This window comes from Dipodomys merriami, unplaced genomic scaffold, assembly GCF_024711535.1.
Source record: "Dipodomys merriami isolate MVZ:Mamm:240054 unplaced genomic scaffold, mDipMer1.0.p SCAF_11, whole genome shotgun sequence".
NCBI classification, from domain to species: domain Eukaryota; kingdom Metazoa; phylum Chordata; class Mammalia; order Rodentia; family Heteromyidae; genus Dipodomys; species Dipodomys merriami.
Window position 1 is genome coordinate 39,535,775 of NW_027202382.1, and position 26,209 is coordinate 39,561,983.

A 26,209-nucleotide genomic window follows, 5' to 3' on the forward strand; every position below is an offset into this window, starting at 1 on the left:
CCTATTCACAAATGTTTGCAACAGCTTTTGTTCATTACAGAAACCAGAAACAACAACCCTTCAATACTGAATGAACAACTTTTCAGTAGCTATATAATGGAATATCTACTCAAATTACTAGTTCGCACTGTGGGTGTATCTCAAATGCATCTTGCTATGTGCAAGAATCCGGGTCCCAAAAGGTAATTCCATATGATTACATTTGTATGATATTTTAGAAAAAGGCTTAACTTTCAGAATGGAGATCAGTGCTTTTACGGTTTGGAGGAGGAAAAGGGATCTGACCATAAAGGGCAACACAAGATAATGGGCAGTTTTTAGAACTGCAGGTATTTTTGATTTGGGTGGTAAATGCACCTTGGTTGATACATCAAACAATAATTTTACTACATGTAATTAAAATTTAAAAGTATAATTTTGAAATCTCATAGAACCTCTTAATTTTGAAAAATAAACACATGTAAACTTTTCTAATACAACTATTTGAATGTAGTTAGAAATGAAAGACATAGAATGAAAAGAATCCTATGGAGCTTTAGTTGCATCACTTTAGGAAAGTTCTTTAATAGTCCAAGCTTTGGTTTATTTATCTGTAAAATAGGGACCATAATGCCCTCTCATAAAATTATTACAAAAGGACTGAATTACAGAACATATGGAAAACACTTCACAAATAGTAAGCTTTCAATAAATGAGTTATTAATTTTGTGCATATTTTAGCAAATTTTTTAAGTTTTGGAAATACAGGATGTTACTTATATTCACTCAAAACGCAAAGTGTTTAAAATTATAATGTGATACCCTGAAACCAACAGAAGTCACCTATTCAAAGAAAATATTATTTAAAATACATTTATAGAACCCAGGTACCAAGGCTGAATCCATAATCCCCGTTACTTGGGAGGCTGAGATCTGAAGATCTGTCAGCCCAGAGACTCTTATTGCCAATTAATGAGCAAAAAACCATAACTGAAGCCCCAGTACAGGCACAAAACACACACACACAGGTTAGGAATGTGGCACATAGTAGGGTACATTCATGAGACACTGTTCAGTATATGCCTATTTCAGAACTGGGCCAGGTAAAGTTGAAGAAAGTGTATATTATATGTTGCTGCATTTTAGTGTCTTACCACAACCCTGTGAGACAGGTCTTTATACCTAAATTACTAAGATGAAAAATAAACAAATGAGTTTCAAGAGGTTAAGTAAATTAAGTGAACACCAGTGGGTCACACATGTAATTCTAGCCACTTAGGAGGCTGAAACCTGGAGTATTTTGGTTTGAAGCCAGCCCAAGCATAAAAGTCCCTAAGATTTCACCTCCAATTAACCAGTAAAATGACAGTCTAGAGGCATGGCTCAGTAAGAAAGCTGAGTGAAAGCATGAGGCTCTGAGTTTAAGCTATGGTACCAGCACAAAAAGAAAAGGGGGGAAAAAAGAGGTTAGGAATTTAATGAAAATCATAAAGTACCTAGGGGAGCTGATACTCTATGATTTTGGAAGTCTCCATCAAAGCCAGGTGCTAGCAGATCAAGCCTGTAATCCTAGCTACTCAGGAGGCTGAGAGCCTAAGGATCATGATTCATAACCAGCTCAAGCAGAAAAGTCTGTGAAACACCATCTCCAAAATGAGCAACAAAAAGCAGGCTGTAGGTGTGGCTCAAGTAGTAGAGTGCCAGCTAAACAAGAAAGCCAAGCAACCCCAAGACCCTAAGTTCAAATCCTAGTGCTGGAAGCCAATCTCATGTTGCCTCATATCATCCTCACTGAATATATAACACTCAGTGTTTGCCTGGACTTCTAATAATGGTCATTTTATAATGACAAAATTACTTTTCAACTGTTTAAAGAACTTTTTATTATTAACCAAGCATTCTGAATTCTCCAAATAACAGCTACTTATTAGAAGGCAAACTGAAGCTAGCTAGTTAGACTTCTCTACAAATGTGCCCATAGCACAACAGAGGGTCTCTCCCTCTTTTCATCCCCAATAGGAAATTTCAAAATCCATTCTCTTTGAGGGATTTAGTAGTCACCATCAATACTTCAAAGAGGAGAAGGGAGGAGGGGGAAGGGAGGGGGGGGTGGAGATGGGAAGGGATGGGAAGGGGAAACAAAGGAGGAGGCAACAATGCTTGACAAGAAATGCACTCATTATCTTGCCCAAGTAACTGTAACCCCTCTGTATGGTATTTTCACAATTAAAAAAAAAAAAAAGAGGAGAACCCAGGGTTGGATATAAGTCATGAGTAACTCTCACCTTTAAAAACAATTTGAAAACAGTACTCTTCCCAGATAATCAATGCCTATACCTCAGAGGTGAGGAAACAGACTGTTGTTTGGGACAAAATAAATACAAAAGACTTCACTGGGAGTTTGAGAGCTATCACGTAATAAGCTTGGAAAAGCTAACCTTTCCATTTTATTGACAGAAGCAAACCCGGGAGCACACCCAAAGTCACACCATTCATCAGGCTCTGAGTGGAGTGGGACCAAAGGGTACCTTCTTTGCTAACCAAGTGGTGGTTCCACCACACAGGGATTCCAGGCTAGAACATGCTATAATGTTGCACAGAAAAGGTTGTTTGCCCTCTATCATAATTTCCTCAGGAGCAGTTGTTATGAGAAGTTAAATGATTGGACCAGTGTCCCTAACTACCTTAAAGAATGAGTTTTTACATGTAATATCCCATTTAAAAGTGAAAAAATGCGAATAACCAAATGCAATTAAGATTTTTAAAATATTTTCATGTACCAGGAAGACTGCACTAAAACTTCTATAATCTCTCTGATCATGCATCTCAAACACATTCATGGGAATAGGAAGGAAACGTCCAGGAAACATGAATTAGGGCCACAAAGCACTAATGAGCGTGCTGGAATTTAATAAGATCATTTTTATTTGAATTTTTTAAAAAGCAAACTAAGTCTTAAGGGACACTGACAAGCATACAATACAACATTCTCATTTTTACAGATGCTCATCACATCAGGCATCTTGCTAATGTCACCAGGTATATTAGCAGTACTATAGAATCAGAGCCAGGTCCTAGAACTCCTAATCTTTCATTTATTTGCACCAACACCAATGCAAATTGTCTTAATTATCAATGTTGTGAAGTTAGGGAATGACAATGTATTTTATACAACTCCTTTAAGACAAAATGTCATTAAAGTCAATCAGAATATTTAATGGAGTGCAGTATTCAAACTCACTCCTTAAAGGGTAAGAATTATATAACAGACTATATAACCCGAGTTCAAGTTAAATTTGCTGAGAACATCCAGTAAAGTCTGGGAAAAAAGCTGTAACAAAGTACAGAGATTTTCAAGTGCATCCATTGATCTTTGAAACTATAATATGACAACAGAAGGTCTCTCCTTTTCATCCCCAATAGGAAATTTCAAAATCCATTCTCTCTGAGGGATTTAGTAGTCACTATGAGTACTTCAAAGAGGAGAACCCAGGATTGGATATAAGTCATGAGTAACTCTCACCTTTAAAAACAATTTGAAAACAGTACCCTTCCCAGATAATCAATGCCTATACCTCAGAGGTGAGGAAACAGACTGTTGCTTGGGAACTGCTACTGAAATTTTACCACATTCATTCCAAGCCATTGTGTAACCAACAAATAAACATCCTTTTGGGAAATTAGTATGAGAAAATCTGCTCAAAGACCATTTCAAAGAGTCCATTGATTTAACCATCTTAGCTAAGAAAACTTCTGGAAGAATGAGAAATTGAAATATCCAGAACACAAAACACTGAACATATTAACATCTACCAGGGGACTCATAACCAGCATTTGTTAAAGAGGATTTTAAGATAAATAGTTAAGATGAAATTACATTTAAAACATACTTAAACTAATATATGTTTGTTATATATGCAAGATCACAAAAATGGTCGCTAAGTATAACTTACAGCCCTAAACAGTTGTTTGCCGATTCTCCTTTTACAAAGAAAGCCTGAAGATGAATAACCATCACAAGGCTACACATAGCTGACATCTGGGCCAGATTACATCAAACATTGCCTTCCTGTTCAACACCGCACAAGAGAATTTTAAAAAAATTTCCCAATTTAAACTTGTCCCTAGAGCCATAAAGAATGAAAAACTGCCGAGTCAACAGCTTCTGAGTATGTGTGTGTGATGTTGTTTTTGTTTGCTTGCTTGCTTTTCATTTTTCATTTCATGCATTTTCAATATATCTATGTGCTTTTCTCTTGCTTCTCTCACCATTCATTGGCTTGCATGGCCTATGCTCTGAAAGCTTACATTCCGATTTATTAATGAAACAAGCCTTATATCCTAAAGTGCCAAAAGAATTGGCTACTGGTAAGAAACCATTGAAGAACACCAGCAACTTTTGTTGAGGCTATTGTTTTATAGTTAAATGCCATTCAAAGCAACTTGAACTGGACCTTTCTACTATCAAAGAGAGTAATTCACTGGGTTGCCTGGGATTTGGCTGGCAGGCCACCCTAATATTTATCTGGGGACAACCTTCACCTCTGACTAGAAAATACTAACACAGAGCTTGAAATTGACCAAAGTAAGAAAAGTAAATACTACAGAAAAGACTTACTTTAGATTTGCTGAGGCTGTTACTCAAATGATAGAACCTGTAATTCTTTGTTGACTCATGTTCATTGGTACATACACAAAAGAAGCTAAAAAGGTTAGTTAGAATATAACATGCCAACCTTCACCACAATCCAGGAGGGTTTTCAAGAATAAAAGTCTGAAAGACATAATCAGTTTTCCTCCACACTCTAAAGAAATCTGTTCGATCCCTCGGATTTGTTTGTTTCTCATTAGCAAAGACTTCCATAAAGGAGGATTTGTGGTACTTTCAGAGCTAAATTAAGAAGCATCAAATACTTAGCTTGTAGACACTAGTGCAAATGGTATAGTAAGGAAAGATAACAAGGAACCCATGGATTTTCTTCCTGAATTTCATTCAAGATTCTTAATTTTCTTATTAAAAGTGAATGCTAAAACATTTATCTTTCCTAAATTTTACAATTACATCTACTCTGAATGAAGATAATATTTTAGGTAAAAAAGAAACTAAGGGAGAAAGCTCAATTTTTAAGTGTCTGGGAGTGATGAGTTAAGAAAGAAATATGATAACCTACAGGAAAAAACCTTGGTTCAGCTTAGACAGAATGTGTAGCTGAAAGTTCTTTCAGGTTTTCAGGTCCCACTCTTCTGAGATGAACTCATACTATCTCTTAATGAAAGGCTCATACTCGCCTTTGATGTGTGAAAGACACTCCCAGCTGGAGGAGAATACAAGAAAGATCTAAAATATTTGCATCAACTGCAAAAATCTATTAATGAAAGTTTAGAAAATGAGGTAGCAGTAGGGGGGAATCTTTAAAAAAAAAAGATAACCTACTCTCATCTTGTGAAATCTTAGGAGAATACTCCAGTAAAGTAAAATTTGACAAATAATCTTCCCTCCCCTACACACAAGAGTTCTTCACTCTCTACTACCTTGTCTAGAACACATTCTTTTTTTTTTTTTTTTTTTTTTTTGGTTGGTAGTAGGGCTTAAACTCTTGGCCTGAGTGCTGTCCCTCAGCTCTTCAGCTCAAGGCGAGCGTTCTACCACTTGAGCTACAGCGCCACTTCCAGTTTTCTGGTGGTTTATTGGAGATAAGGGTTTCACGTACTTTCTTGCCCAGGCTGGCTTTGAACCACGATCCTCAGATCTCAGCCTCCTGAGTTGCTAGGATTACAGGCGTGAGCCACCAGCACCCAGCTCTAGAACACATTCTTAATCTTGGTTACATACAGGCAGAAAAAGAACTCTTACAACTTGCTCAACTCATGTAGCAGAGTTAATAAAATACAATGGAAGCACCAGTTCACAGAGGAGAGAGGTTTACAATTAGTCTCTTTTAAAACAAGAATTAAGTATTACAGTACAATCTGTGCAAAAGAGAGCTCAACACAAGTTCCGAGGTCTCCATAATCTCTGAGCTGTTAATGTTAAGCATGCTCCCATCTTATTTGTCGAAAAAAAAGGTTAAAATACAACTTAGTTTTCTTAATCACCTGCTCATCTAAATCTATTTTATTAACAATCCAATCTGTGCCTAATATAGTGTATAGATACAGAAAACAAGTATTAAACTATTTTCATTGGCTGTTACAGGTTTGCTGTGTAGAATTTACAAATAACTGCTTTTCCCAAATGAGCAAGATTTGTAGAATAAGCAAATTATTTGAGACTTTCTAATTATTCCCTTTGATATTAGGAGAAACATATGAGAAAATATTGTTGCTTTCTATAAAAACAATCTATGTGACTAACCCCTAAATTATGGTTTTATATAAGTTTACATACATGTTAACAATTTTACAAAACAGGTCTCATTTTTATGTTATTGATGAGGGAAATGAAGATCAGATAAGTCAAGTGATATGTCATATGGCTAATAAATCAATATTTAATTTTTAACTGATACATAATATTCATACACATTTATGAGTTACACAATGGTAATTTAATATACAAGTCAGAATGTCAATCTAGTTCTAACTAATCTGAAAGGTTCTCTTTTAGGTAATTGAACAAATGGTATCACCCAACTACTGTACAAGAAATAAATGTTCTAAGGTTAATGTTGAGGAAAGAAATGTGTGTGTGCATGTGTGTATACACAAGCAAATACTGAAACTGAAGAACAAGTTATTCAACAATCTTTCTTCATTCAAGTACTTACAAAATAATTATAATGAGGTACTTTCTGGGTTCTCATAGTTGTAGCAAAATTCTTATTTCCTAGGAAATTATATAATTTCTCTCTTCAAAGTTTCCATATTCCCAAGCCAATGTGACATTCCTTTCTTCTCCTCACACATGCCTGGCTGAAATCATGCCAAACCTCAGCAGCTTTTCTAAGTGATAAGTCTGCTAGAGTATTTATGTTTTTAAAAAAAATTTTTTTTTTTTACAGCATGACTGGAAATACATATTCTACTCCCAACAACCAAAGTTGGTTAAGGAGAAGAGATATGAACCCATTTCAAACTCAGGCATATTAAGATGACAATTGGTAACTAAGATCACCTCCCTGTCCACCACTTGCATGTCAACAGTATTAAAACTAACTTTGTTGGCAGAAAAACTATTTTCACTTTTTAAGGCTGATTAATTTACACATTTCTCAAATTTTCAGATAATATATTTTAGACAATGTAATATTTTAGATTACAGAAAAGAACTTGGAAAATGCTGGTTTCTTGTCTCAGTATCTGGTTTACAGAAGCAACAAATGATTTAAGGCCTTTTCTTACTATAGCCTTTGAGAGTAGCAGGGAAAAAGAAATTGCCTAATCTCTTCATTCCTCAGTTTCCATAGTAAGAAGATAAAACTGGAGAACTATCCTGGTTACCACACTTCAGCCTGACGGGAAACTCAGCTTTGTCATACAGAACTCCATAGTGAGTGGGTGCTGGGTACTAACTGAAAAATGAAAAAGATCTCCCAATCTAAGTTTCAAGTTCTTATCATATATTGGAGCAATGAAACACTTGCAGGATTAAATCAAGTATTCTTAGGGGAGCCACACACAACAAAAGAAAATGCTAAGAGATAACTCTGAGTATCTATTTCAGTACTTGGAAGACGCGTTCAATTCAGGCCAGAGTGTTGCGTTTTGAGTGGAGGAGTATCACCATGCTCTAGAGTTCAGTCTCCTCTGCACATATATAAACAAAAGTGCACAGCGCCCCAATGCTGTTGTCCCCTAGGCCTCACAGCACTGCCAGTTGGCAAACCCAAGCCAGGAAGTTGTCAATTCCAATTGCGTTTAGGCCATGTAGCCCTATTAAAGAAGGCTTGCTGGTTAAGGGGCGTCCTCTGTTTCCAAAGCATGGGAAGAAAAAAAAAAAAAGCTATGCTTAGATCGGAGCTGGCAACTTTCACTGACTAGAGTTTTCAAGGAGCTATGAATGAGTTTAACAAAGGAGGTCTGTGGCTAGTTTCTGGCTGAAGTCCATGTCAACAGTTTTTAAGGTCACAGGCCACACTAACTAACATTTATTCCCAGCAGACCCTGTTCTAAACACAAGCTGTAAGTAGTACAAATTTGGAATTTTTCTGTAATCCCTTGAGATATTCCTGATCCTTCCACATGTTTCTGCTCAATTAAAAACAATTCTCACTTTGCACCACAAGAGAGGCCATGTTCAGCAATCTCAGACCATCCTTAGGGTAGATGAACAAAACCTGGCAAATCAAAGGGCTGGAGTGGGGAAGGGAAGGAATTCAGCTGGATCACACTGAAAAGTGCAGACAGCTCCCCAGGGGCTCAGTTTGTGAAAGCATAAAACGGGTTATGACAGAGATCCTAAGGCCATAAAAAGCAGGTTTGAGGCACGCATTGGGGATAGATCCCTCATCATTTTACACAAACAAGACAAAAATTTCTTAGTAAATTAAAAGGTCAACTAGGTGGCAAACAATGATAACGTATAGGACAAATGCTAAATATCCCACTCTGAGATTAATGCAATCACATCTCCATTAAAACAAACACTTTTAACATTGTTGAAATCAAAATGTTTTTTGAGATCAGAGATGTTAGTATATAGTCCCTGCCCAAAAAGATGCTTTTGTTCTTGCAAGGCAATATGAAAATAACTACCTTGGGCTGAGCATCAAAGATGTGTCATATACTATGTATGATGTGTGTCTGTCCATTTAAAAATCAAAATCTCAGTCCTCCATACTATCATGAGAAGTACCTCCTATAGATAAAGAAATTGATGTTACTTGTTTATGTAAGAACTGGAAAATAGCAGAATCAAAATTTAAATTCAAGTCTATTTCCAAGGCTCAAGTCTATGTCATAAACTTAGGGGAAACACACTAGAGTACCAGATACTACTGTAGTAGTTAAAGCACTACTACTTGTGCCAGTTTATATTTAGAATCATGAGATACATTGAAGGAAGTTACAAGTTTTCCAAATTAAAAATATGCAAACCATGGCAAAATAAATATTTAGTTTTTAAATTGCCAGAAAAACTATTTCATTAAAGACATATACAGAAAAACACTTTAAAACACCCATGACATTACCTACCTATTCTTGTTCCTAATAGTTTAAATGTCAATTAATTAGTTATTTTTCCTTTGAATTTCTTACAAGACAGAGATCTTATCACCTATAAAAATGTGTCTGTAGGTTCTATTCATCCATATTTGGTGATTATCAAATAATCACCAAAAACTATTTTAGTAGCTACTTGGCATCTAATTAAACTTAACTATACTTCTGTTTCTAGAACTTTAAACTGTGTCTAATTTTTTATTCTATGTGCTATGTTAAATATTCTCATATAGCCTAGAACCAACAGTTCACTCCTATAATCCTAGCTACTCAGAATGCTGAGATCTATGGATCATGGTTCAAAGCCAGCCCAGGCAGGAAAAGTCCATGAGACTCTTATCTCCAGTAAATTAATCAGAAAAAGCTGAAAATGGCACCATGGCTTAAGTGGTAGAGCACTATCCTTATGCACAAAGAGGCTCAGAGACAGTGCCCAGGCCCAAAGGGCAAGCCCCAGGCCTGGCCAAAGAAACAAACTAACAAACAAACAAAAAGCTCATAAATACATCTTGGAGTACATATACTTTTGAGATTTTTCTCAGACTGTGTTATACTCAAAAGTGGAAATAACTTTAAAGGCACTCAATATAGATTGGCAATTCTTTACCAGGAATGTTGGACCAGTTTACACACTAACAAACATAGTGTAAGTGCTGCTAAATATAATCTTAAAGTGGAACGGACCAAGGCTCGTGTATACTTAGTTGCATACATGTCAGAGTCTCATTTATAACATGCCATGTAATAACTGGTCTACCCTTTCTACTCGTCACTCCTACAGCGATGTCATGAGATGCCAATAGCCATAATCCCTTATCTACATTAGCTCTAACCCTCAAACACACAGATATGAGAAAATCAAGCCTCTGAAAGAAGAAGCAGAGAACTTAAAAGTGTGCTTTCCAATTAGGAAAGCTGAGGTGCAAGCCCTATTTTGCCTATAAACCATACTGTTTATGACAGGATACTTTGCCTTCTCTAAATATTGAGAAGTACAGAAGAACAATAATACCTAGATCTCGTGGCTTATGAGAACTACATACTGGTAGCTCATGTTTAAAAGCAAGTAGTAACCAGGCACTAGTGGCAGATACCTGTAATCTTAGCTACTTAGGAGGGTGAGATCCAGAGAATGACAGTTTGAGGCCAGCATGGACAGCAAATTCTGCAAGACTCTATCTCTAAACTAGCTGGCAAAATGCCAGGCTGGAGGTGTGGCTTAACTAGTAGAGTGGCAGCCAAGCAAGTAAAGTATGAGGTCCTAAATTCTAATCCTAAGACCAGCAAGGAAAAAAAAAAAAGAAAAAAAGGAGCAAGTGGTGGCAATGTGACACCATGGAATGCTGTGCACAGCTAGTAGAATTACAAAATGTCATCAACACTTTAGAAAACAATTTGGCTAATTGTATTTCAATGAACCTGAAGAATACTTGCCCCATGTCACACCTATTCCATCTAGGTATATACATATGAGCGGCTAGAGTCTATGAGCAGCAGGACAGCCATTCACAAATGTTCATGAAAGCCAAGTGAAAACAGTACAAACTACCCCTATGGTTGAACGTACAAATAGTGGTATGATCACACAACACAGAACACTATATAGAAAACTACAAGAAACAGCAAGGATGAATCTCAAAGGCTGGGTGCCAGTGGCTCATGTCTGTAATCCTAGCTACTCAGGAGGCTGAGATCCAAGGATCATAGTTCAAAGCCAGCCTGGGCAGGAAACTCTGTGAGACTCTTAATCTCCAGTTAACCACCAGAACCAGAAGTGGCACTGTGGCTCAAGTAGTAGAGTGCTTGCCTTGAGCTGAAGAGCTGAGGGACAACGCCCAGACCCAGAGTTCAAGCCCCACAACCGACCAAAAAAAAAAAAAAAAGTTCAGCAAAAGAAATAGGGCCATATATTAAAATGAATACTGCAGATTGTGCAATGCAACTGATACATAGATTTTTTTAAGCTGTATGATCTAGAAATTCATACTTATGCAAAAAAATTAATATTGGGGTGCTAGTAATTTTCTTAGCTTAAATGGTGATTATGTGGGGGTTTACTGTTAATTCACATTTGCATGTGTGTGTGCATGTTTAAAATCAATGTTCTTTTCTGTTTGTAGGTTATATTTCACAACTCACTAATGAAAGATACAAAGTTGTAATTAAACATTTATCTACCAGATAAAATATACAAAGAACTTTTGTCAAGCACAATTTTATTTTTATCTTTTTTAAAGTGTACCAGTTACTGAGGACTTGAATGCAGGGCCTAGCACTGTTGTTTGCCTTGCTTGGTCACCACTGGTGCTCTACCACTTAAACCTTACTATAGTATGGCACTTTACTGGTTAATTGGACATGGAGTCTCACAGACTTTTCTACCTGGGCTTGCTTCAAACCTCAAATCTCTAGTATCAGCCTCCTGAGTAGCTGGAATTACAAAAGTAAGCCAGTAGCACCAGGCTTATTTTATTAAATCTTTGGAGCAATATTCTGAATTAGTATTATCATGTTTTGCCACAGAAGTAACTGAAATTAGAAGAAAAATAATGGATAAACACATATAACCATGCTGGAGAGCAAATCTAAAGCCTCATGCACGCCAGACAAGCACACTACCACTGAGCCACATCCCTAGGCTTAAATCCTATTTTCCAAAAAGAAACCTTAGGACAAAAAAAATCAAAGGGTAACACTAGTGTTCTTTGTTTTATAATACAAGTACTAAATCTGAGGAAAGGGTAAGTTAAGAAGAATCCCTGAAAGTTAAACTCTTTCAAATAAGAACAGCTAAAACTTAAATCATTGGAAAATTGTAACACAGAATAATTTTTCAATATTAAAAAACTATAATGGTAAGGAGATAATGGTTATTTTTATACAATAAAGATGAGTGGCATTTAACATTTTTAAGCTTATTTTTATATAATTACAAAAAAAGAAAGTACAAAAATTAAAATTTACAGGCATGACAGCAAAATATCCCAGCTCAATAGAAAATAGTATACCAGCAAACATAAATTCTTTAGGGTCGTTCTTTAGTTTTGAGTTGCTTTTATTTGCAGAGCTTCTTGTTTTTTGTTTTAACCTCCTAAAGAGTTGTTTTCCTATGAGACAAGAAGTAAAAGAGGGTAAGAGTGGGAGAAAAGAAGAAAATCACTCATTGCAGGAACTCAAGTAATAACAAAAACACTAAATTTCACCCAACTTCTTTCCTACCACACTTTTAAAAGAAGTTGTTTTAAAAATGTCAAGATTTTTAGAGCCAGACATTTTTGCTGCATTTTGAGCTCATTAATACACATAAAGAGCTAGTTAAAATACCAGGCTGAATGAATGAACAATGGGACAATTAACCCCACATACAAAGCTCCACCTACTTTACTTCAAAGGCATCTGAAATAAAATGGATTAGAAACCACAAATGATGCCTCTCTGAATTAATTTTGTAATAAATATTGCTTGGTATTATAGATAAGGGATTAGAAACCTCCATGTGGTAGTGAATTGAGTTAAAGGACAACAATTATCCTTAGTTTTGCCTAAGATTACCGGTAGTTTCAAGTCCCATGAATAGGAAATAAAAACCTATTCAATTCCCATTACAAACTACAAAGTAAGATTTCATTTTGTCTATAAAATATTTTAAGATTCTATGCTTTTGACATAAAGTTTAAAAAGATTTTCATTCAGAATATATCACAAAATCAAAATTAGAATGTCAACTATAAAAGTTATATTATATTTTTTATTGCATAGTACAACTCATGCTAACAGAAAGGACTATTTAAAGGTGTAAATCTGCTGAGAGAAATATGAAAAGGAAAAGTAAACAAAACACCTTATTTCTCATTTAAGTAAGACTTTTTATACTATTTCCATAGTTTTATGTTCATTGTTTTCAAAAGCTAATAATTTTTTCCCCAAGTTCTGGGGCTTGAACTCTGGGCCTCTTAGTGCTCAAGAGTACACTCTAAGACTTGAGCCAGAGTGCCACTTCCAGCTTTTTCTGAGTAGTTTATTGGAGGTAAGAGTCTCACAAGAGTTTCCTGTCTAGGCTGGCTTTGAACCACGATCCTAAGATCTTAGCCTTCTGAGTAGTTAGAATTATAGGCATGAGCCACCAGCAACACACATGTAACAATTCTTTATTGTCAAGAATTAGGTATGAGTTCACACATGAAATATCTGAATTTTCCTTTTAAAAATAAAGAAAAAAATTACTCTAATGACAAATAGCATTACAACTGCAACTTCAAACAAACTGTTTCAGCAAGAAATGGGTTTTGTTTTTATTAATAAGAGTTTCTACCCTTATAAATCAACTTTGCACAAATGAATTATATAGTCAAAAATAGTCTCAGGCAAGAATACTTAATGGTAGGTAAAGATTTCCTTTTTTGGGGGGGCAGGGGACCAGGGGAAAAGGGAGAGGGTCAGTCTTGAGGTTTGAACTCAGGGCCTGGACGCTATCCCTGAGCTTTTTTGCTCAAGACAAGTGATCTACCACTATGAACTACAACTCTATTTCCATTTTCTAGTGGTTAATTGGAGGTAAGAGTCTCAGCTTCCTAAATAGCTAGGATTACAGGCATGAGCCACCAGTGCCTGGCTGAACATCATATTTTAGGCATCATCTTTTTTTTTTGGGGGGGGGGGTCCGGTCGTGGGGCCTGAACTCTGGGCCTGGGCGCTGTCCCTCAGCTCTTCAGCTCAAGGCTAGTGCTCTACCACTTGAGCCATAGCGCCACTTCCGGCTTTTTTCTTTTTGCTTATGTGGTGCTGGGGAATCGAACCCAGGGCCTCAGGCATGCAAGGCAAGCACTCTACCACTGAGCCACCTTCCCAGCCCCTGAACCTCATATTTTAATAAGTGAAAAGTCTCAAAACAGAACTATACCTACAGCATAATCCCAGTTCAAAGAATGAAACACCCATTGTCATTATTAGAGTAATAAAATCTTTTTTTCCTACAGTTTTTCAAATTCCTTTAATGAGGAAGAAAATCTTTATAATCTCAAAAATAGTAGCATCTTAAAAATAGAGGCTCACAGTTTAATGTTAGAATTAGAGGATCTACAAATTTCAGATGGTAAAATGATTTTTCAGAATAGAAGTACAGTATTACTTCAGTCTTCTAGGAGGGAAAGTTGTTAGGTTTCTTGTTGCTTCTCAAACCAGTCGCTAATAGAGCTCAACAACCTAAATTCAGACTCTATCTTGCTTTTATTTGCTATTTATTTATTTAATTTTTAGTGTAAATCTTGGGGCTTGAACTCAGGGCCTGGATGCTGTCCCTAATCTTTTTGTACAAGGCTAGCACTCTATCACAAGAGCCAGAGCTACACTTTAGGCTTTTTGAGTAGTTCTAGTGGAGATAAAAGAGTTGTGTATCAAAGGAACAAGCTGCAGTTGAGTTTGAATGGAAGAGCTTGCCCTTGGGGCTTTATATCTGATGGCTGCTGTTTACATTCTTTTCTTTAGCCCACATTTTCATAAGCTTTTCAACAGGTAAATGCTAACCACTTTGCTTCCCGGTCAAGACAGAATCCATGCCAAGATACACAGGCAACTGACTTGTCTGCTTCCATCTTTTTTGGTGATTACTGCCTTGTTTTAATTTATAAGAAAAACCTATAAAAATAAACATTTTGTGGTTTGTACAGAAAAGATTGCTGTTATTTTTGGTGAAGAAAAGCAGTTTTGTAGTTTATTCCAATCTAAATTTGTTTAAAAAAATACATTTGCATAGACGCTCCTGCCCAGTCTAGCTTCGAGCCAAGATCCTCATATCTTAGCTTCTTCAGTAGCTAGGATTACAGATGTGAGCCACCAATGCCCACCTCTGTCTTGCTTTTAAAGTAAAAGGGAAGCTAAAATTCAAAGGGCAGTTTTAGGTGTGGGATGTATTTTGAGTAATTTTCTTTTTATCTTCTGATCAGAAAAAACAAAAACATGGTTCAGATAAATGGAGCAAGCTTGTGGTAGCTGTTGAAGGAAAGTAGTTGACTGGTAGAGAGGTCGAAGAAAACCTGTTGACACTCAAACTTAACCAAAAAGCCCTATGGCCTCATGTGCAGAGTGTTTTTCTGTCTCTCCAAATGGTCCCTTGTATATAATTCTCAAGATTCTTTCCCAAAGCAGGCATGGTTTTACTGATTTTCTATTCAAACACGTCCTGAATCAGATTCAAATAGAATATTTTACTTTCCTTGTTTCTTTCTTTCACTTACATATTTAGTTAATGTTTTATCTTTTATGGTGGTACTGGGCTTTGAACTCAGGACCTTGAACTTGCTAGAAAGCATTCTACCACTTGAGCCATGGCACCAGCCTAGATCTTAGAACCCACAAATTATATATATAGGCTTTAAGGAGGCTCAACAAAAGAGAATATAACTACTTGGGCTGACTGGGGGCTACTAGTCAAAAAAACAGCAGCTCCAGGTAGCCTTATAGCTCATTCTCCTGAGTTGGAAGAACACTGCTATATCATGAACAAAACCTCAGATTAGGCACCAAAAGACTGCTACTGCCATCAGATCAAGAACTTGGGACAAAAATCTTTTGGATTCAATTTCACCACTTCTTTGGTTTTTTTTTTTTTAATATGTATTAAGTAGTTGTACAAAAACAAGGTAGGTAATGAGTACATGCATATTGGTCATAATTTCTTAAAAGAGGATAGACTGTAGCACATTATTTCTGAAAGCTCATTAAGCTCCTCTCTGAGCTCTTTCTATAAAGGCTCTTTTTCTCTCTTTCTCTCTCTCTCTCTAGATAGATAGATATAGATAGATGATAGATAGATAGATAGATAGATAGATAGATAGATAGATAGATAGATAGATAGATAACTTTATATACATATATATGTATATACATATATATACACATATATAGCCAAATATACATATATATAGAGAGAGAGAAACTGTGAGAGAAAGATAAACAACTTTATGAAATGTGTGATAGCAGGAAGATAAAATTTGGAATTGAAAGTATAAGCTTTGAGTTTGACTTTGGATTCTAAAACCACATTACTTTATGAGATCAGGGAAGGTCACACACTTGTGTGTGTGAGTGTGTGTCTCAACTCTAGTATCTTTATACTATAAAGTCATTTCATATGGTTGCTATGTAAATGGAAATTCCATAAACCACCAAGCATATTAAATGAACACTGATTCATGCTAACTCCTTCTTTTTTTTTTTTTTTTTTTTTTTTTTTTTTTTGTCGGTCGTGGGGCTTGAACTCTGGGCCTGGGCGCTGTCCCTCAGCTCTTCAGCTCAAGGCGAGCACTCTACCACTTGAGCTACAGCGCCACTTCCGGTTTTCTGGTGATTTATTGGAGATAGGAGTCTCACGGTCTCTCCTGCCCGGGCTGGCTTTGAACCGCGATCCTCAGATCTCAGCCTCCTGAGTAGCTAGGATTACAGGCGTGAGCCACCAGCGCCCGGCTGCTAACTCCTTCTTATACCTTCATATATTCTGTAGTTAAGCTGGCCAAATCCAAAAAGGGCAACATAGGAGTATTAGCCATCAGCAGCAATCACTAAAGGTAGCAAGGTGAATGAGGTATAAATAGAGGGAAAGAAAAACAAAACAAAACTTCCCTCCTAAAGTTCTAAATGTGGTACCATTTACTGTTCTGTACTAAGCTTCATGAGCATTAATCAAAGGAAACGCTTCCAAAAAAGAGCAGGAAATAATATACCTCTCATTTAGCTATAACTTGTTCAGTCTCAAACTGGAAAATGTCTGCTAGCCAGCATCTTGAGAGTTTTAAGTACCCCTACCACTCTAGCCTCAGGTCACCAGGGGGAAGACTGCCACTATGAAAAGGAGCAGGAGGAGCCCAAGAGCTCCTTCCCACAGCAGATGGTGAGAAGCTGGCCACCCATGCCTGTGAGCTTCTGCTACTGCAGAAGACACACCTATCTTTCTGAATGTCCATCCATCCTTCCAACACTCAAACCCACCTTCATCAGCAGGTTACTGGGAGAGAAGAGTCTAGTTTATTTCTTTATGTCACTTCAAAGGTGATTTTCTTTAAATTATATCATCTGTTATTATGATAGATTGTGGCTCCCCAGAGAATTGCTTTTCCAAGCATGAAGACATCTGTATGACAATGAAATGTACATAATTCCTCAACCATTACTTTTTTTTTTTTTGTGGGGGGGGGGGGGGGTCATCGGGCACTGTCCCTCAGCTCTTCAGCTCAAGGCTAGCACTCTATCACTTGAGCCACAGCACCACTTCCAGTTTTCTGGTGGTTCATTGGAGATAAGAGATGCACAATCCTCAGATCTCAGCCTCCTGAGCAGCTAGGACTACAGGCGTAACCACCAGCGCCTGGCTTCAACTATTACTTTTCTAAATTAAGAAAATAAAAGGTAATTGTCCACAAAATGATATTCTTATAAGTACCACCTCCCCTCCCCAAAGTAGTACTGCAAAATCCTCAGGGGCTCAGAAAAGGCCTTGGCCTACAAAACCAGACCACCCCAGACCACCCCAGACCATCCCAGACCATCCCAGACCATCCCATGAGTTTGGCTTCTGACAGAAACCATAGCCCAGGACCCACAATGTGTGAAAATACAGGCCAGGGGCACAGCAACATGATCTCCTCTTAACTGGCCATACAGACAGTGAGAGGGATATAGTACTCATCTCATTTTTAAGAGAAAGAATTAAAAAGACATCAGGCAGCTGCTGAGAGACAGAAGCGCTAGAGAGGCAGGAAAAAGTCCTCCACTCAGTACACTAAAAGATCCAGGTTTCCAGAGAGGCCTTTAGGGTGCTGTGAAGGAAAGCTGATTTCTCCCTGAGGAGCCCCAGCTTTGATGCTCAAACTGCTCTCAAACATCAGGTTGTGCAGTTTTGTATGGCAGGGTGCCCTCGGGCGAGACAACCATAAATAGCTTAAAACCAGAATAGAAGATTCCATCTGGTTCTGGAATATTTCAGCAGCACCTGCTTTCAAGGTAACAATCTGGGAGTTGTCCCCATAGCCTTCCTTCTCAACTCCCTCTCCCACCCCTCAAACACTTTTATTTTAAATGTAAGCAGCTCAAACACAATCCAAAGGGGTTTCTGCCACCACACCTGCTGGAGGAAATGGGTCTTGTGAATTTCTCTTGAACTCTACGTGTTGTTTAAAAAAACACTGGATCAGCTAGAGAAGGAAGCCAACAAGTTCTTAAACTCAAGATCATTATTACTTTTAGTTTCTTTCTATGTGCAACTGATCTTTTCTGTGTTTACAGTCAAAATAAGTCCCATTTTTATTATAAAAAGAGGATACAAAGGTAGTTTCTGCCATGAGGTCAGAAAGGACTAGAAAAAAGAGTTTCACTACTTTTATTTATATGCCTTATAGCAACTAGCACAGAATGAGGAACGACAACTCAAACAGGAGATCAGAACATGGATTTAAATTAATTAATTAATAAAGTTGAGGAGATTTGGCAAATGACAAAAAAAAAAAAAGTCGCCTGTCTATCCCCAGTGGTTTCTATCTTCTTTGTATATTAAGAGGAGTTGAGAGCTGAGCACTGGTGGCTCATGCCTGTAATACTAGCTACTCAAGAGGCTGAGCAGGAAAGTCCTTAACACTGCCAGCAGGGCAGGAAAGTCCTTAACACTCTTATCTCCAAGTAACACCAGAAAACTACGAGTAGAGCTGTGGCTCAAAGTGGGGGAACTAGCCTTGGGCATAAGAGCTCAGGGACAGTGTCCAGACCCTAAGTTCAAGCCTCAGGACTAGCATAAGAGGGAAAGAGGGATAGAGGGAGGGACGGGGAGAACTTGAGATAAAAACCAAAGACCAAGTGTTATTTATATATTACTTATTACAGGTACATAGTAGCTACTCAGACACTTGTTAATGGAATTTAAAAAAAACTAATCTAAACTAGTACAAGGCCCTGAGTTCAAATCTTTGGACAATCAAAAAAGTTATAGACTTGAAAGAATTTTAGATAACATCTTGATAAGAAAAATTATTTCTTCTCAAAAGCCTAATAGATTCTGAATAGTTATAAGTGTAAGAATGCTCAACTTTTCTCAAGAGCTTAGCTAAGATCCATATAGATAATGAAGAAAATTATAGAATACAACTATCTATAAAATTCTTTTCTAAAGACTAAAGAAATTCAATTATATAGCTCTTTTAACAACTGAACAACTTTATGATGTTGAACTCTCATGCTCATTCTGTTGACTCAAAACTTAAAGTATACCTGACAGAATATTTCATTATACTTTTGAACTCAATGAATGATATGCCATTTGAGAAAATTGGAAGCCATGAAAAAATTTCAGTTCTAGGTCATTTTGTTGTATGACAGTGCAAAATTACTAAAATCAACATGTTTAATATATCATACTCAAGTGGTATAATCTAAAACTGTTAAAATATTCTCACTTTCCTGGTTTTATAATACTGACTAGCCTACTCATAAATATTGTTCTCCTACTTAGTGTTCTAAATTTAGTATTAACTACCATTCAGGAACTCACTAATATTATAGGGAATCTTTAGGAAAAGTAAGATCTTTTAATGATGGGAACAAGTTAATGTGGTAGAAAATAATGCATTTGACTTTATAGTAGTATTTGTGTTCATACAATGTATTTATTATACTCTAGTACATTTCTTTCAAGGTTAGCTAATGACAAGAGTTCAACCTCACTTAAAATTTTTGTTTTAAATAAACCCATGCTTATTTCTCAGGGATTCATTCCTTCATATAGCTAGTATTATTAAGTGCCTATAACATGCCAGATATTCTTTGATAGCCGTTGAGGACCAGGAAGTACTCAGCTTTGAGTCCAGCATGATGATGTATTCTTGTAATCTCAGCTCTTGGGATTATAGGAGGATACAAAGTTCAAGGCCACCTGGGCTACATAGTATGACTTTCTTTCAAAAGGGAAAACCAACTTTTCAGCCTTCATGGAGCCTACATTCTAGTGGGGGGAACAGAAAATATAAACTTAGTAAGTTATATTGTATAAAGGGTGTTCAAGAATTTTTCATCATGAAATTAAGTTTAAATTTTATAACATCGATGATCTAGTCTTAGCTATACACAATGGCTGTCATTCCACATTGGACCTCCCTTCAGAGATTGAAAGGTACAGTTAACTGTTTGAAATGAGCTTAGTAATACAAACCATCTTTCTGTATTTTATTGTTCTCTTTGAACTCATGTCCCATAATAGCTACCCTCCTCTTCTCATTCAAAGCCTTCTGTAACCTATCCTTTCATTCTACATGTAACTAGCTTTCTCTAAAGACCAGGCACACAGTATCTTGGTCAAGCAGTACTCAACATGCTAGAGATAAGAAGACCTATCCCTGTAAGTTATCTATAAAGGCTAACTACCTAAAAGGAGAAAAACAAAGGTAGATCAAAATTATAATTGAAAAACTAAAGTCTACCAAGTATACTAGGCATATCCAGAAAAAAGAATGGTGATTTCTGCCAAGGGAGGCCTACTTTGGAAAGACAAGTACATGTAGGAAGGTAGAGAAGGTACAATGAGTGGCTCATATAGTACATATACCACAAAGTATATAAACTTGGGAGAGCAGGCAGAAATAGATTCTAAAAAGATAAATTTGGGAACAATAAAGGTGATGTTTGCACAGATGCCACTGTTGGGAGTGACATCCTTCATGGGAAAGATAGAAAGCAGAAGTAGAGGTAGCTTATGTGCAGATTTGAGTTGCAGCACTAGGCTCACTGTAAACGGTGAATGGGTCTCAAGACATAAGGGAAAGCATTTGAAGCAAGAATGGAGACTAAGTAGCAAAAAGGATAATATTAACAACCTATCCAGCAACTACCTACCTTTCATAGCTAGGCAGAGCCCTCCATTCAACACTGGACATTCAGCTAACAGTAGACCATTCCATATATATGCTACTCTCAATCTAGCAGTGCTTCTAAACCAAAGAGAGGAATTGCCACATGTATCTTAAGCAGGGTAAGATAGAGAATTTCCTCTTCATGTTAACTATCCATAACATGTGTGTTCCAGAATTCATACAAGACTCTATCTTTAACTGTCACTGTCACTATCCTGGGGCACTAGAAAGTCAACAGTAAGAAGATACTACACCTTGGCATCATCCCATGGATTATATATAGTAACACTGTTGTGTGCACATCCATCTCACCAGCTAATCTGGAAACTCTTCAAGAGCAGGGACTACCTAATAGTAGGCATTCAGTTAAGGCTGACAAACAAATTAACCCATCAAATTTTGCTCTGGTCTAACAGAAAGAAGACATACCAATTGCTGCTATTTTATATCTTAATTTTTGACAGCACAAAGGCTGCTCAACTGGCTTCACACCAATACAAAATCCATGACCTGAACAGGCACCAGAATAAGACACAAGAATAAGCGGAAGACAATTTTCTATTTATTCATTTGATTATTGGTGGTGCTGGGGATCACCCAAGTCCTTAAACATGCTAAGCACATAGTACCAAAAAGCTTCATCCTCATTCTATTAAATTTAATTTTTTAAATGAAGTTTTCCCTTCCCACTAATTTTCTGAATGATGTTACAGGGCCAGTTTTAAGCACTTACATACACACAGACATGCACTCCAGTTAAGAAATAAATAAATTGTAACCCAAAATAATACTAGAATGAAACTTCCCAAAATCCTAAGAGCTAGAGTAAAATCCTACCCCCAAATAAGCAAAATAAATTCACAGTTATGGTCAAGACTGAAATGTAATGGCAAAAAATGGAAGTTAAATTTCTCTTCATAAAGAAAGGGAAAATTTTGAAGGTAATATTAAATCAAATTGTTGACATGCAAGACTATTCCCCTGGGCAGGCAGTGCGTGGGCCTGTTCTTAAGCAGACACTGCTTGAGAACAGCTGAACACATTCATCTCCCAGGTAGCCAGTTCAACCCCTCCCTGAGGGCTCTGCACAGATGGCCTCCAGGGCTCAGACTACAAATGCTATGCTAGGTGTAGAAAAGATGATGATGAGATTTGTATAGAGAAATGCAAATGTGTCCCAGTCTAGACTGACAGTTCATGAACAAAGAAACTTCTCAAGTCAGCCCTTCTTATTTTATGTTGTGTGTGGTATGTGGATTTGGGGGACTGGAGGAAGAGTCTTTTCTTGGTGAGATGAAGCAAACATATAGACTACTACAGCAGAGAACTAGCCTTTCTGGAATCCACAGAGGGTCTGGCCTTTTATCCCCAGCCCCAAGCCCATGCCTAGGCCCGGGTTTTGTCATGGGCGCCTCCCTGCTGTCCTGCTCGGCTGCTTCACATGAGCAGAGAGAGACAGGAGGCAGGCCCCCCTGACACCTACTTAACTAAGGCAGATGCAGAGAAAGCGTGTTGGATGCCTTTACCTCCCCCTCAGGAGGTGCCCAGCAGGAGCCCACAGAGCCAGAAGCTCCAAAATCGGATTTCCACACCTCCTTCCACCCCAGAACAAGGCCTTACCTCTCCAGCAGGAGGAAACAAAACATTAAGCAAGTGTTGCTCTGGTGTGTGAAGGGGATTTCAGAGGACCTGAGGAAACTTTCTTACAGGACTCTGCTTTTTTCTGCAATCTCTGTTGAGGCCAACTTGGGAAGCAGTTATGTACTCACTGACCCCAAGGGATAAGGATGCTACTTCAAGGAGGCCACAATCAGCATCTGCAAGACATCTTGAGCTAGACACATACTTTGCATACACAACATGTCCACAGAAAAGTCAGACAGGCTAATTTCTGACAGCTCCAGATAACAGGAGGAGAAACTGACTCTCAGCTTCCACTACTCAGAAGCAACAGCTCTTCCGATCCAAGGGATGTGAGACAAATACATAAATACAATTATCTGCAGAGCTTCAAGTGCAAGAGCAACACTGGAAAGTCCTTCTCCCCAAATGCAGTGACTTATGGGAAACAGATAGGACAATAAAAAAGAACAGCTGGAAAACTTAATTAAAGAACAGCACAAAAACTGACATTGTTTTGTAGAACCAGCCAATAGCCAACGCTTTTTCCCCCTTACCTTAAGATACAGAAGCAGCTCTTGGCTCCTGAAGATAAGCGGCAGAACCCAAATCTCTGTTTGCTGTCAATGTCAGTGAGCACGAATGTGAAGTTCTGGCCAACTTGGCTAACTGTGAGGCTGTAGTAAAGACAGAACAAAGAGAGAAATGAACACTCACTAAGTTTCTTGATAAAGTATCTAATCACCACAAGTCATTGAACTGGTAACATTTCCTCTCAAAGTGAAATTCTTCATAAATAAGTTTAAATTTTACTTCAGCGGAAGGGGGGGGGGGGGGAGAAAGAGACAGCGGGGAAGAAACAACTAGGAAGCAGTCTGTTTGGATGATCACTGATCATCAAACTAATCAGTATTTCATACCTTCCACTTACTGAGTTCAGGCCCTGAGGTGGCTTGGTTAACAACCACCAATCCTGAAAAGAACATTCTACCCACCTCATGCATAATACAAAGAAAGGACAAGGACAAACATTGCCTAAAGTCAGCTAGTTAAGCAGCAAAAAGCTGTATTTTTAGCCTTGCTCTGACTCCAGTGGCACTCTACCAGCGTGCTGTGACTAACACACACCTGACTAACTCTCTAGTTTAAAAACTACAAGTTACCACAGCAGCAGAATTCAATTATCTTCTATGCCCCAGCTATAGGTAAGACTTTTTTTTTTTTTTTTTTTTTTTTTTTTTTTTTTTTTTTGTCGGTCGTGGGGCTTGAACTCTGGGCCTGAGCGCTGTCCCTCAGCTCTTCAGCTCAAGGCGAGCGCTCTACCACTTGAGCTACAGCGCCACTTCCGGTTTTCTGGTGGTTTATTGGAGATAGGAGTCTCACGGTCTCTCCTGCCCGGGCTGGCTTTGAACCGCGATCCTCAGATCTCAGCCTCCTGAGTAGCTAGGATTACAGGCGTGAGCCACCAGCGCCCGGCTTAGGTAAGACATTTGAAGTACACACCATCCATCTCGTATATCTTACCACTACCCAGGAAATTCAGTGACGTTCCTCTGCTATAGGAAAGGACACTGAAGGAAAAAAATAGATTTGGAAAGTAATCAAGTTAACAGAGTCACTAAGAGGACAAGCTGGTATTCAAACTGGTGAGCAAAGAGAGCAAGAATAGATGTTGCTATCCTAAATTCCTCTATCTTTCACAATTTCTAAGTTTATGTGGACAAGTTTCAGAGGACGACAGAGGTACCAAAATGTTAAACATCACAATGTAATAAAAAAGAAAAAAAAAAAAGAAAAAAAAAAAAAAGAAACAAGCCAGGTGCTGGCAGCTCATGCCTGTAATCCTAGCTACTCAGGAGGCTGAGATCTGAGGATCATGGTTCAAAGCCAGCCCAGGCAGGAAAGTCCATGAGACTGTTATCTCCAATAAACCACCAAAAAACCAGAAGTGGTACTGGCTCAAGTAGTAGAGTGCTAGTCTTGAGCTGAAAAGCTGAGGGACAGCGCCCAGGCCCAGAGTTCAAGCCCCACAACTGACCAAAAAAAGAAAAAAAGAAAAAAAGTCTTAAGCAAAGACTTTTTTTTTTTTAAGCTACACATTTCTGGTAAAAAAAAAAAAAATACTATTATACTATATAATATAAACCATATAATATCATATATTCTTTTTTCGTATAGTTTTTGTATAGATTTTTATGTATAGTTTACATTAAAGCAATATATAATAGTATTAAATAATTAAAAAGCATATAATGTATTTTAGTAAAATCAAACACTAAAGTAAAAATAATGAACAGATTAATCTAGAAATTCTCTTTCAAAAGTAACAAAACACTTTAAAATCTGCTACTTAATCAATTTATAGATAGTTTGCATTCAATTTAAAAAATTTTTAATACATTTGAGCCAGGTACTGGTGTTTCAAATTTATAATCCTAGCTACCCAGACCTGAGGTTCACAATTTGAAGCCATCTCAATCAAGAAAGTCAGTGAAACTCTTACTTTCAATCAACCACAAAAAACTGTAAGTGGAGCTGTGGCTCAAGTGGTAGAGAATGAAAGAAAGAAAAAGAAAGAGAGAGAGGGAGAGAGGGAGAGAGGGAGAGAGGGAGAGAGGGAGAGGGAGAGGGGAAGAGGGAGAGAGAAAGAGGAAGGAGAAAAGAGAAAAAAAGAACCCATATTCCAAATTCTAACACATAAATTTACAGTAATATTTTAGAATTTGAAATTGAATTATTCTAGAGATTAATCAAATAGTATTGTACATATATTGTATTTTTAAAGTTAACTCAAATTGTAAAATTGTCAAATCAGTAAAATATGCAAATTGAGGCTAACACCTATAGTTTAGTATATAAATTTTAAGTGGAAATAAAAAGCATGGCTTACTAGGACTTTCCAAGATTCTTATTAAATCTTTGGATATGATATAAATTAAGTATTCAAATAGAGGGTAGATTTTATTTCTAAAACTCTCCTTTACACACCACCTAAGAGAATTAATATTAAAAGGATAGTCAAAGTACCCCAGTACAAAGGTCAGGCGCCCTACCTAATTATTTTTAAGGAAACATTTTCATGCCTTGGAGAGTGGTTAGAGAGTAGAGGAAAATAATTCAGAAAGAAGTGTTCCACACTCCTTATTTAAGTAGGAAGGTGAACAAACACAAGGTGGCAATTTAAAAGCAACATGGTAATAAAGCAGGTGTAAGTAATGCTATCCCTCCACCTTACACAACCAGGAGAAGGAACACATTTCCATAAAAGTTATAGAGCTGTCAAGGGGACACCAAAAGCTACCTTCTTATGGCTGTTATGTTTTATCTATAAAGCTTGGATACTGTGTTACTATGGTGATTTAATACTATGTTTTAAAGGGGGATTATATGATTAGTTTTAACAAGGTTGAGAACTGAAGATGTGTGAGAAATAGGATTCTGGTTCACATAATTAAAGTGATGTGGAGGAAAGTAGGCCTCAATGGGGAAGGAAAAACTTGTTTTTATTAAAATATTTAAAGCAGCAGGTCTCGATGAGTCTTACAATTAACATCACTTAAGAA

At 37.3% G+C, this 26,209-nt stretch overlaps 1 protein-coding gene across 6 annotated transcripts in view; it reads right to left on the reverse strand.

Annotated features, from left to right (window-relative positions):
- Window positions 1–26,209, reverse strand: part of Dennd1a (DENN domain containing 1A) — a 482,983-nt gene that overhangs the window by 309,854 nt on the left and 146,920 nt on the right. For 5 of the 6 annotated variants that reach the window (XM_070013293.1, XM_070013274.1, XM_070013281.1 and 2 more), the window contains exon 5: window positions 23,204–23,323. The exons of the other annotated variant lie outside the window; for it this stretch is intronic. In XM_070013293.1, the coding sequence (XP_069869394.1) occupies window positions 23,204–23,323 (120 nt within the window). The remainder of the gene's footprint in view (window positions 1–23,203; window positions 23,324–26,209) is intronic. 6 annotated transcript variants of the gene reach the window in all.